Consider the following 13,590-nt stretch of genomic DNA (forward strand, 5'->3'; position numbering starts at 1 on the left):
TTCAGTTTGTACAGTTTCTACTAACACATGTGATTTTGAGTTGCCCGTTAGTTCACTCTATGTCTATGCACTCAATCCTGAATCATCTGTTTTGCCAATGTCAGTTAGTGATCCTAGTGAGGAATTGTCTGTCTGTTCAGTGTTCCAAAGTGTGTCTAGTTCAGAATCAACTGTCTTACCAGTTTCAGCCAAGGAATCAAAACCTGAACAATCTGTTGGTCTAAATGTAGCTGTTGAATCTGACTTTGAGCTGTCTGTCAATGAGTCTGATTTTGAACTGTCTATCTTGCAAGTTTCTGTCACTGAACTGTCTGCTTCAGCCTCTGTCAATGCCCTTGATTTTGAGCTATCTGCCAGTCCTATTCCAGCCAATGCATTTAATACTGAACTGTCTGTCTATCCAGTCACTCTCAAGGAGACCAACACTGAACTTTTAGCCCTATCAGTCATTCCCAAGGCCATTGTAAATAAGTCCACTGTATTTCCTGTTCCAACCCTGGGGGCCGTGAGTACTCTGTCTGTGTTGTCCTCCTCTGCTTTCCCTAGGTCTCAGTCTCTCCCATGGTCTCCTGACCCGTCTGCTCCGGCCTGGTGGTCTTCTGCTCCTCCATGGTGGTCTTCTGCTCTGTCTGCTTCGGTCTGGTGGTCTTCTGCTCCTTCGTGGTGGTCTTCTGTCCTGCTCTGGTGGTCTTCTGCTCTGCCGTGGGAATCTTCAGACCCATCTGCTCAGCTGTGGTGGTCCTCAGCTCCACCTGCTCTGCCGGCCCCACTCTGACTCCCTGCTTCGCCGGCTCCACCCTGGTTCTCTGCTCCGCCCTGGCTTCCTGCTTCGCCGGTTCTGCCTTGGTGCTCTGCTCTGCCGGCTCTGCCTCAGTTCTCGGTCTCTCCACTTCCACGTGGACTTGGCCCTCCATCCCTCCCCCTGTTCCGCCTCCGCTCCCCCACCCTCCTGGATTTTATTGGTTTTAGGAGCGTCTGGAAGCCGTCATCCCGGACTACATTTCCCATGATCCATTGCACTGATTGCACACAGCTGTAACCAATCACACGCTATCCAAAGAGACAGTAACGCCCCTGGCTTTGTTTGGGATACTTAAAAAATGTCATGTCACTCACTGTGGCTATTAAAACATTCCTCTGTTTGGCTAACAGAGGAATGTTTTAATAGCCACAGTGAGTGACATGACATTTTTTGTCTCTATATATTAATGAAGGGATACAAGAAAGTATTTTAACACTGGAAAAAGTTATACACATCACCTTAAAAATAAAATGATAACATGAGAATGCAAGTTTAAAAAATACTTTAATATACAGCAAATGAACACCAGCAGTGCTACTCAAAAGTAATTAGTGCAGGAATGTACAGTAAGAATGGAACAGTTTTAAAGTCATTTAAAGATTCATAATGAATAAAATAAAACAACTGTTTATGTAAAACATTTAAAAGAACATTTATTGTTGTTGTTATTAAATAGTTATATCATCAGGAAAATGTAGAAAAATAACTGTGCTATAAGTGGGGAAAAAAAGATTTTTGCGTTATTAAAAATTGTAACTGAGGTCTCACTGAACATTTTCACACTGTAACTATAATTGCCACTCCTATTAATACTGTTCTGCATTTTTCATCTTATAAGATTAAAGAATATTCTTATTATTACAATATTTACATTACAACAATGGAGAAATAACAGGTAAAATAAGTTTAATTGGCCAAAATATACATTGCCATTCAAAAGTTTTGGGTCAGAAAGTTTTTTTTTTTGAAAGTCTCTTATAGGCTGCATTTGTTCAAAAAAAAAAAAGTAAAGTTTTGTCATTTGTAATTAATTTAAATATTTAATTTCAGCAGTCATTACTCCAGTCTTTATTGTTACATGATCCTTCAGAAATCATTCTAATAGGCTGATTTGCTGCTCAATAAATATTTATTATTACTCTGATGTTGAAATGTTTCTGGTGCTTAATGTTTTTGTGGAAACCATGACAGTCTTTTTACAGGATTATTTGATGAATAGAAATTTTAAACGAACAGCATGTATTTGAATTGTAAACATTTTACTTCTGTACCATTATAACAATTTTTAACACATCATTGCTGTATATAGTAGAGTATAAAGTATATAGTATAAAAAAAATAATACTGACCCCAAACTTTTGAACGGTAGCGTGTTTTAATTATCTAATACTATGTCTAAAAATATTTTGGTATATTCTGCATTAGTCACCACAATTCTAGATAGTCCCATGCCTGAGTGAACCCAGCTGTGATTGGCTGAGATGTGTGTTGTTGAGATGATCAGTAGAGGCAAAGGTGGTGTCATTCTTAACTGCCACGATATGCTACATTTTGGAAGGTGCTGGTGGCTCCTTTGTAGAGTGGATTATTAGCCTAAAAGATGAGAGAGATTTTCATTAATAACCAGTGCTGCAAATATGTATTATTAATAATGAGAGCACCTGCACATCTGTAATTCCCACTTTGACCACTTGATGTCTGAGATCAAAATGGCTAGACTGTGCATGTTAGACCGTTTGAGAGGAAGTAAGACTAACCTACAACAAATGCTAATAACACTTGACAGGATGTGGTTGGTTTAGCACCATCCTAATACAGTCTTACTGCTTCCCATTTAGCCCTGGCTTTCTCCTCCTCAAACTTGGCAAATTCATGATGGTCGTGAATGGTGATCAGAAGCTTCCACACCAGGAGTGCAGTCAGTCCCAGCAGCAGGATCGCGCCAGCGACCGAAAGAGTGGCCACCAAGACATCAGGACCCTTAGGACACTCTGAACATAAATCAGCCATGACCAAAGATTCATTCTTAAAGAAAAGTTCTTATTGTATATTCAGTTTCCATTTCAATTGGTCTTTTCAGTATCTACAGGTGCATCTCAATAAATTAGAATGTCGTGGAAAAGTTCATTTATTTCAGTAATTCAACTCAAATTGTGGGTTTTTGTTAAATGTGAGCCAAAATCATCACAATTAAAAGAACCAAAGACTTAAACTACTTCAGTCTGTGTGCATTGAATTTATTTAATACACAAGTTTCACAATTTGAGTTGAATTACTGAAATAAATGAACTTTTCCACTACATTCTAATTTATTGAGATGCACCTGTATTATTCTGTCCAGTAATTATAAAAGAAGAACACCAGAATCTACCCATCTCTCACAAAGACACACAGAGTTTATCAGCATGAGCTAAGTTTGACAACTACATGTCACATGTTGTCTCTCTCTGCCCTATCATTCCTCTCACCTGGTTCTTTAACAAGATAGAAGGATTTTCCACTGGCATCTTCATAATACTGGAAGTTCTGAATGCAGTCATCCTCTTCCTTGTAGCTGCAGTTCACGGCGTTCTTCTCATGAAAGACTGAAGAGAACAGATGATAATTAACTCAGCAACAACTGAACATAATATACTGCATGAAGAACTATAGTCACATATAGTCATAAATAAATGAACCTGTGGTAAATAATGGATATACTGCAATTATATACTGTAGATTAGATTTAAGCTGTCTGAGGCCTATGGCATGGAGATGTATTATTCTTAAAATGTACAGATTGTGTAGATTAGAAATATACACTTCCATTCAAAAGTGTGGGGCTAGAATTATTTTTTATGCAAAGATTTATATTTAAAAAAAAACTTTTATTAAGCAAGGATGCATTCAATTGATTAATAGTGACAGTAAAGACATTTAAAATTTTACAAAAGGTTCTATTTCAAATAAATGTTCTTTTGCACTTCCTATTAGTCAAATAATCCTGAAAACATTTCATCTCAACTGTTTTCAACAGTGACAATAATAAGAAATGTTTCTTGAGCATCAAATCAGCATATTAGAATGACTTCTGAAGGATCATGTGACACTGAAGACTGGAGAAATTATGCTCTGAAAATTCAGCTTTGCCATCACAGGAATAAATTACATTTGAAAATATATTCAAATAGGAGTATGTTCACAGTATTACTGTTTTACTGTATATAGATGCTGTATATGTATATATTTTTTTAAAACATTATTTAAAAAAAATTACCATCCCAATGATTTAAATGGTACTGTATACCCTAAAAGAGATTTATATAGGCTACTGCAGATGGGAGATATGTATTATGGATTGGTTGGAGGTAGAGATTACCCAGCTCATCTACCAGCGCAATCTCATCTCCGCAGATATGATTGCAGTTCTTCTCATACAGATCCCCTCTCTTATAATGTTTACACTCCACACACTCCCTGCAGAAACACACATAAATCCCCTTTAAACAGATAGATATAAAAAAGCACCTAAACATACTTGTCTATATAGTCTATATATGTCAAAAACACAATTTTTCAATATAACTGAAAATTATTAAAAGTGAATCATGACATTATTTAATTTCTTTATAAAAAATATTTTTGCTTTTCAGGTTCTGCAGTTTTTTTTATATCTGAACTTTCATTCTCACCAATACAGAAAAACCTGCAGACGCACGCACTCACTTTTTAATGGTGCAGGCATGTGGGCAGGTGGGGCACTTCTCACAGGTTGATCCATAGGCTCCTGGCTGTGTGCACTCACAGACGCCACACAGACAGTGGCCACGCCCACTACACAGCATTCCTCCACTTCCCATGTAGTGGGTCGAACAGTCCCAGCTCTCGCCGGACCATCCAGGGCTACAGTGACAGGTCCCACAGTTGCACTCACCATTGCCTAACAGAGACAACAAACATGGCTGTTAATGACCTATGGGAAAATATGGTGATCATGAAGTTCAGCCAAAATGAACATTTGAAAAATGTATGCATGCTGTACATTTTTCAATGGAACATAGGAGGAGAATTTTTGAAGAAGCATCACACAGCTCAGCTCTTGCGATACAACTATTTATATTGACCACAGATACAAAACTAAAAAATAAATACAATTCTATATCCATTATTCTATATCCCACATCTTCTCAATTCATATAATAGCTTTGCGTGACCAAAATGTAAGTTCACTGTTAACCTTTGAATATGCATTGTAGAAAATTTAATTTGAGAGCTGACAGTCAGAGGAGGGACAGATTTGGCACAAAATGAGGGTAAGTAAACATTCACTGCCATTCAACAGTTTGGTGGTGGTTAAGATTATTGAATGTTTTTGAAAGAAGTCTCTTATGCATTACATACATTCATTTTACACTACACACACCAATTTGCGAAGGAACCAGGACAACTTCTGGACATTTTATTTTTTATTTTTCCTCTTTCTTTGTTTTCTAGGACCTGTTATGCACAACCTGGACTAAATATAGAATTTTTCCCATTCCAGCAGTGTTGTTTTGGGACAATACAACAAAATACTAACTTGTTTCTTCTATTATTTGTTTTTTTGTTATATGTGCAATACACGTGCTGGCTGTTACACTCTTCAAAATAAAGGTGCTTCAAAAGGTTCTTCAAGCGATGCCATAGAAGAACCATTTTTGGTTCCACAAAGAACCATTCAGTCAAGGGTTCTTTAAAGAACCATCTCTTTCATTCCTTTTTGTAATCTGAAGAACCTTCTTTTGCCACAAAGAACCTTTTGTGAAACAGAAAGATTCTTCAGATGTTAACGGCTCTTTATGGAACCATTTAGACAAAAAGGTTCTTCTATGGCATCGTGAAGCACCTTTATTTTTAAGAGTGTAGCTGCTTCATACCCAAATTTGGCCCAAATTTCATTTTTATCCTCCCAAGAGTCGAACCTAGCCCTATATCTATTCAGAGTAATATAACACAGTGTTATACTGATAACTTTTGCAGTGTTACAACTTACAAATGTAAATTGTGATAATTGTAATTAATAATCGCAATGACAATTTCAGGGGAATAATCGACAATTATGATTTTTGTCATAATCGTGCAGCCCTTGTTGTTTAACAAGAGAAACTAAGACGTGAACAACCTGAATCATGTGACAGGCTTCAGGCTAAGCAGGTAATGCACACAGACATGCAAAATTGAAGATCTATCAAATCCAGCATATCTGAGTCAGACTGAGTAAATTTGGTTCTGAATGTGGATTGAATTGCCTAATAAGGTGAAACACTGTCTCTGTGATGAGGCAAGAACAAAAAGCTGTGTGTAATTCTCACAAACACACAATGTTACATCTACTGTAACACTGTTTTTCTTTTTCTTCAAGGCTATTGAGTCAAGACATGTCTAACCTCACCTGAACATATTTGTCCTTTGCAGCAGAGGCAGCTGAAGTCATCACATTCACAGTATGGCCCCCAAACCTTCCCAAATTCAATCGAGCGACAGGCACACTGGACGCACACACAGTCTCCGCACCTACTACAAACCAGTGCCGCTGGGTCGGGGCTACAGCTGTCTTGTTGGGTGGGTTTATATTCGGCCTCTGAGCACTCGCATCGAGAGCCCAGTCGGCCCGGATTGCACAGGCACAAGCCACACTCCAGGGTACCATTGCTGTGATGACAGGACGGGCTGGCGGGCACGGAGGACTGCTGACAGTCAAATTCATAAGCAAAGTCCACAGTCACCTGAAGGGTGTCTTTAAAGCCTATTGGCTTCACCATGAAGGTCCAGCTCTTCTCTTTGGGGCAGCCGTGAAGTTTTGCCTCAATGCTAAATGAAACCTATGGAAGAGTAATATAAAGGAAAGATAAAAAGCAAAAAGTCATGGTTTTCGATTCCCAGAGATTGCATGAACTGATAAAATGTATAGATGGAACGCAATGCAAGTCGCATTGAAAAAAAAACATCTGCCAAATGCTAGGCCTGTCACAATAACAACTTTTTGTTGTGCGATATATTGCCCCAGAAATAAATGCGATAAATGATATTATTGTCATTTTATGCCACTGAATATATAATCATAATATAACAGCATAATAATGCAAGAAGGCCAACACACTTTCAAATGACAACAAACTTTTAATACTTAAGACTATTTGGATCATAGAAATTAAGTCAAAATTTTAGATACCTTAAACTTTAATAAACATTTTCTAACAAAAAGTGCAAAGTAACAAGTAGAAAAAAAGAAATTTTATGGAGATTTTTCTAACTACAGATTTTTCTCTGACCTTCTTTTCTCTGTAAATTAAGGAGGCACTGTATTGCTGAAAAACACAATCCCTACTTATCAGTCAGATGTCCGTATGCACAAAGGCACAGTGTTACGGACGGAACAAAGGAAGCGTGCAGATCCATCTGCAAGGCTTTATTCATTGAGACGTGGTCAAAACAGGCATAGGTAAAACAATGGCAAACAGGTATAATGATGGCAAGGCAAGAGGGATAATCCAGGTACAAGGCAAAGGTCCAGGCAGGGGCAAACAGTATCCAATAGGGCAAGACTCGAGAGATAATCCAGGTAAACAGGCAGTGATCAGAACACGGGGAAACAGACAAGGCAAGACAAAGAAAACAAGACACTAGACTCGGTAATGCAGCTAACACTAGGTGAGTGGAAAATGCAGAACAATACACGGCAGTGAGAGAGAGGAATTCCATGGCTTATGTAACATGTCTGATTGGATTCAGCTGTGTGTGTGTGTGATCAGTGCATTCAGCTGTGTGCGTGTAATCAGTGCAATGGTTGATGGGAAATGCAGTCCAGGGTGATGTGTAACAGTCTGTGTGGTGTGAGAGTCAATGTAATGGGAGAATGACCTCTAGTGGCAATCGGCCTGAAGCCCACGGACCGGATTCGTGACACACATATTCCTAAACAAGGCCATATCTGCAGATTAAACTTTGTTTGTAGAAGCATTTTTTTCATTTGAAATAGCACCGACTACTCCACATTATGTACGAGAAGCTGCAAAAGACACAGGTGCAAGTGGAATGCAAAAAACATGGTGACATTAATTTTTATGTAAATATAATGGGCAATATATTGCGTCACCAAAAATGATTGAGGTCACGTACATATATTGTGCAATAGGTCGATATATTGATTATTGCGACAGGCCTACCAAATGCAACTATATTCCTTGTTTAACAAAATAAACAGTATTTAAACATTTAATCTCGTAGGGGGATTTTAATGTATACTGGTAGGTACACAAACAATATAGTTGAAAACTTTCTACACTGTAAATAGCTGTAAATAAAACAAAGATTATAAAACTGCCTTGAATGCAGCACGCTCTTCCTATATTTCCGACATCATCAATAAAGCTAACAATAGGCCCAAAAACACTGTTTAGCATGGTTAATAAATTAGTCCAGCCACCTAGCCATTGTCTCAGTCAATATGAATGTGATGATTTGTGTGGCTCTTTCTTGCGCCACTTTCAGATAAAACTGGATGCTCTTTGTGGGTCTCTTGGCACTGAACCAACCACTTCTACTTGTGAGCAAGCTCAATCTATTCAACTGTTAAATAATTTTACCTTGACAACTCCAACCTTAATTGCTGAAATAATGCAGAACTCTAATTCTTCCTCATGCCAGTTAGATCCTGCACTCACATTCTGAAGCACTGTACTTCTGTCATTTCTGCTCCTATCTCACGCTTAGTAAATATGTCCTTTATCTCTGCCACTGTTCCAATTTCACTGAAAACTGCTGCTGTTACTCCTGTTCATAAAAAAACCAAACCTGGACCCAGCTGGTTTTACCTACTATCGTCCAATCTTCAATTTACCATTTATTTCGAAAATTATGGAAGAAGTTGTTGCCAAACACCTACAGTCTTTTCTAGCTCTCAGCGATCAATTCGATGCATTTCAATCTGGTTTTCGCTCTCATCACAGCACTGAAACTGCTTTAGTTAAGGTTGTCAACGATTTGTTACTCTCTGGTGACCCAGGTAATCTCTCCATTCTCCTGTTGCTCGACCTCAGCTCAGCATTTGATACTGTCTGTCTCAAGATATTACTCTCCCGCCTTTCAGAGATAGGTGTCTCAGGTGCTGCACTATCCTGGTTCTCTTCCTATCTCACTGATAGACAATACTGCATCACTATGCATAATTATAAATATCCCACTACTTTACTCAGTCAGGGTGTTCCCCAGGGCTCTGTTCTTGGGCCATTACTATTCATTACTTACATCATGCCTTTTGGACATATTATCCGTCGTCATGGTTTTCATTATCACTGTTATGCTGATGATATTCAGATATACACTGCATGCAGACCAGATTCTATTCACCAGACCATATCACTATCTGCCTGTATTAATGAGCTAAAGGCCTGGCTAAATTCTAATTTTCTCATTTTGAATTTGAACAAAACAGAAATTTTAATTACTGGGCCCCCTTCACTAACAAAAAAATGGTAAATGCTCTCAGTTTCTGTCACGGTTCATGGGTCCGGACGGTCTTTCTGCGTCTTGTCATGTGGTTGTATGTGCGTACGTCATTCGTTAGTGTTTGCAGCTGGTGCTCAATCAGAGCGCGCCAGCTGCAACTCGTTAGCGAGTCCTTTATAGGTCACTCTGTTCAATGTGTTTGTCGGTTCGTTATTCTCATGTTCCTGTCTCCCTGTCAGTTCTCTGTTTCCAGTTCTCGCTCAGTCAGGGTACGGATCTTCCGCCTTCTCCTTGGTTTGGTCAACGCAGTGGTTGAGGGGATTTCTCAGTGGAGCTCTGATTCTGACCAGGACCCGAGGATTATCACCTTGTGTCTCCGTTATTGTGATTACTAAATAAACCTTACCTTTGCACTCGCACTTGGATCCTGACTCTTCTCTGCCGTGACAGTTTCAACCTTGATGCTACAACAATTTTTCAACCTGCTACTATAAGAAATGTAGGCATTACTCTTGATCATTCACTGATTCTGGATGTTTACATTAGTAAACTATCCAAAGCTGTATTTTTCCAGCTTCGCCGTTTAGCCCAACTTGGATCCTATGTTTCTCCAAAAGATGCTGAATCATTAGTGCATGCTTTTATTACATCATGCCTAGACAACTGTAATGCTCTTTTTGCCGGATTATCATTGCACTCTATCTCTCTTTTACAATATATTAAAAATTCTGCTGCAAGAATATTAATCCATACTGAACGATCTGCTCATATTACCCCTATCTTATTTCAACTTCATTGGCTCCCTGTACCATCTCGTATTACTTACAAAATTCTTCTGCTTACTTTTAAATCACTCAATGGTCTTGCTCCTCCTTATCTCTCTGATCTACTGTCTCCTTACGTTCCACCTCGATCACTTCGATCTGCAGGGTGTGAACTTCTTACTGTACCTAGATTTCGTCTATCTTCAATGGGCGGCAGGTAAATTTCCGTAATTGCACCTAAACTATGGAACTCTATACCACTGGCACTAAGGACAATAACCTCACCCTCTGTATTTAAATCACAACTCAAAACCTACTTGTTTACCCAATACTATCAGTCATAACATGTTCTTTAAACACTCTCCTCATCCTATACTACCAGCTGTAATTCTCTGAGTATTTTCGTTCTGTGTATTTTTGTTGCATTTACTATTCTTTGTTTGTTACTTATTGACACTATCCTTTATACTATGTTATGTATCTCTGTTTCCAGTACATAACTGTACCATGATATGCAACTGCAATCATGTCTATCCCCGGACTGGGCAAATGTCTACTGTCCACTTAATTTGATGAATTGATTAATTGATTGTGAAATGACTGTTTATGATTCTGTGAATCGACTGTCTATTGTGTTACTGCTTTTGTACAGTGTCCTTGAGCTTGGGAAAGGTGCTATATAAATTAAACATATTATTATAAATTAAACATTATTATTGGAGTGTTTTACCAAAAAAATTAAAAATTCTGTCGCGTTACTTCAAAATGTCATGTTTAATTCAATGTGTTACTTGTCATTCCTTTGTAATAATTTGAGAAATTTAACTGAGCTAAGTGTTATTAAAGTAAATAAGAACATACTTTTTGATTGTACTCAAATTTTTAAGGCATAAAATAATTTTTTCTTTATTTAGACACCTTTATATTTGATTAGACAAACAATCTCTACTCCTGAGCACAACGTTAACCACAAAATCTTCAACAACACAAACTCTTAAATATCCAACATAACTGTCACGAATCCGGTCCATGAACTTCTGTCTGCTCGCCACCAGAGGTCACCCTTCCACTACTATGGACTCTTGCACCACACCACTGTTGCACTTCACCCGGACTACAGTTCCCATCATCCATTGCACTGATTACACACACAGTTGATTGCACACAGCTGTCATCACTCACACCTTCCCTATATAACACTCACTCTTATCCCCGTCAAGCTGCCGAGTATTGTTTAGCGCTTATCGTTTGATAGCTACTCTACGGAGCCTGTTTAGTTTACCCAGCCTTAGCTTAGTCTGCCTCGTCTGTTTTCTCGTATCCTGATCTTTGCCTGTGTTCCTCGGATTCTCCCTCTCGTCTTGCCCTATTCAGATTCTGCTTGCCCCTGCCTAGACCTTTGCATTGTTCTTGGATTTACCCCTCTAGTCTCGCCCTGTTAATTCTGTTCGCCGATCGTAGACCCACGCTAGCCCTAGGAATATTCTTGTGTCTTGCCCTCTATATACCCGTTGCCATTATCTGACCCTTGCCTGTCTCTAACCATGTCTATGAATAAAGCCTTGCATTTGGATCCGCACGTCTCATGTCTCGTCAGCCCCGTAACAATAACTAAACATTAAAGGTATTTGCCTTTACTCAAAAATGTGTACAAATAACACTTAATGTCAGCATTTGTGCTCCCATTTCAGTCCTATGCAAAGCATGCTGGGAACTAAAATCCACCCACGCCATTTCAGTGCAACAAAAATGATAGTCCCAACACAAACAAATTCAATTCAACTTAAAGTTTTACATATTTAAGTGGACTGAATACAATAAAATTGTGATAAAATGTTGAGCAATTGTGTTGCTTTAGCTCATTTTAATTAATCGGAAACAATAAAAAAAAAAAAAATTTCCAGTGTATGAATCAGATGCTGACCATATCTCCGATTTTGAGTCCGGCACAGGACCGGACACCTGCAATGACCTCTCCATCCAGGCATGTTGTGTTGATGAACAGAGATAACTCATCCGGCACACCCAGCAGCTCCAGCTCAACCTTAGACCTGATCTTCTACAAAGACAAATGACGCAGATATCAAAGGTCAGCCTCTCTGAATTCTCTCTTTATTTGAGTTTAATTTAGAATTGTTTAGAAATGTCTTTAAAGGGTTAGTTCACCCAAAAATGAAAATTCTGTCATTATTTACTCCCCCTCATGTCGTTCTAAACCCGTAAGACCTCCGTTCATCTTCGGAACACAAATTAAGATATTTTTGATGAATTCTGAGAGCTCTCTGACCCTCCCATAGACAGCAATGTAATTACCATGATCAAGGTCCAGAAACGTAGCAAGTAGATCGGTAAAATAATCCATGTGACATCAGGGGTTCAACCATAATTTTACAAAGCTACGAGAATACTTTTTGTATGCAAAGAAAACAAAAATAACGACTTTATTCAACAATTTGTCTCCTCCGCGTCACCCCGGTGCCATTTTGGAGAGTATCCACTGAACGTAAACAGCAAATGCTATTCTGTGTATCCGTATCCGCGTGACGCAGCTGACACAGAACAGCATACGCTGTTTACGTTCAGTGAATATTCGGAGGTCTTACGGGTTTAGAACGACATGAGGGTGAGTAATAATGACAGAATTTTCATTTTTGGGTGAACTAACTCTAACCCTCTGACATATTTATATTAAACTGCACACTTTGTAAATAACATATCTGCACACTAATAACATATCTGTACATTTATCTAAACAATTAAATTTTTCTGTATATAGTACATTATTTAATGTTTCTTTTTTTTATTATATTAGTTTTATATTACATCCCTACTGTGTAATTCCTATGTATGTCTGCACTATCATGTATGTCTGCACTATGTTTGTACTTTCTTCTACACTGGAAGCTCCTGTCGTCAAGTCAAATTCCTTGTGTGTGTAAACATACTTGTTAATAAAGCTCTTCTGATTCTGATTAAGGTTCTATTTTTACAGTCTCTCAAGTGTGTTGAAACAAGCAAACCCGTAATCAAATGCAGGGGAAAAAAATGTTTGCAGCACACACACATTCTTCTTATTTTTGACTTATTAACTAAAGATACAATAACAAAAGGCAAACTTACCCGCAGCTATGGAAATTCGAAGTAAAACTGGCACCCAAACTTCTAACAAATTCAGTCCCATTTTAATAGATCCAAACTACTGAAGGCCTCCTGCTGTAGCCGCTCTGTTTTCACTCTGATTCTCTGATGCACAACCTGGGAGTTTAAACTGCCATTCTGAGACATATATGGACACATGACCTAATGTGTTTCAGCATTTCGCAAACGCAACCTCTTCATCAAGACGCAAGGAAATGTGTAACCACAGGCAAGTTAAAACTCAACAAATGAACACCGAATGATAGCTTGGGACTCATTTTACGTGCACATGCAGATAAAGGTGCAGTATGGAATTCAATAAGTTCTTTTATTCAACGGCTTCCACTGTTTTTATACAAGTCTCTATAATGTATCCCCCCCCCCCCCCCCCCCGTCTTTTTCTCCCTCTTTTTTTTTTTT

The 13,590-nt window shown here is 38.5% G+C and overlaps 1 protein-coding gene across 1 annotated transcript in view; it reads right to left on the reverse strand.

Annotated features, from left to right (window-relative positions):
• Nucleotides 1–2,329: 2,329 nt before the first annotated feature.
• The window catches only part of LOC107552441 (integrin beta-3-like), an 11,364-nt gene continuing 103 nt past the window's right edge, over nt 2,330–13,590 (reverse strand). The window contains exons 2-8 of the mRNA XM_016234324.1: nt 11,957–12,091; nt 6,213–6,642; nt 4,508–4,721; nt 4,161–4,258; nt 3,271–3,387; nt 2,627–2,793; nt 2,330–2,395 (exon numbers count right to left, since the gene is read on the reverse strand). Coding sequence (XP_016089810.1) covers nt 2,330–2,395; nt 2,627–2,793; nt 3,271–3,387; nt 4,161–4,258; nt 4,508–4,721; nt 6,213–6,642; nt 11,957–12,091 — 1,227 coding nt within the window. The remainder of the gene's footprint in view (nt 2,396–2,626; nt 2,794–3,270; nt 3,388–4,160; nt 4,259–4,507; nt 4,722–6,212; nt 6,643–11,956; nt 12,092–13,590) is intronic.

The sequence above is a fragment of the Sinocyclocheilus grahami genome, unplaced genomic scaffold (genome assembly GCF_001515645.1).
Source record: "Sinocyclocheilus grahami isolate Dianchi unplaced genomic scaffold, SAMN03320097.WGS_v1.1 scaffold451.1, whole genome shotgun sequence".
Lineage (NCBI taxonomy): Eukaryota > Metazoa > Chordata > Actinopteri > Cypriniformes > Cyprinidae > Sinocyclocheilus > Sinocyclocheilus grahami.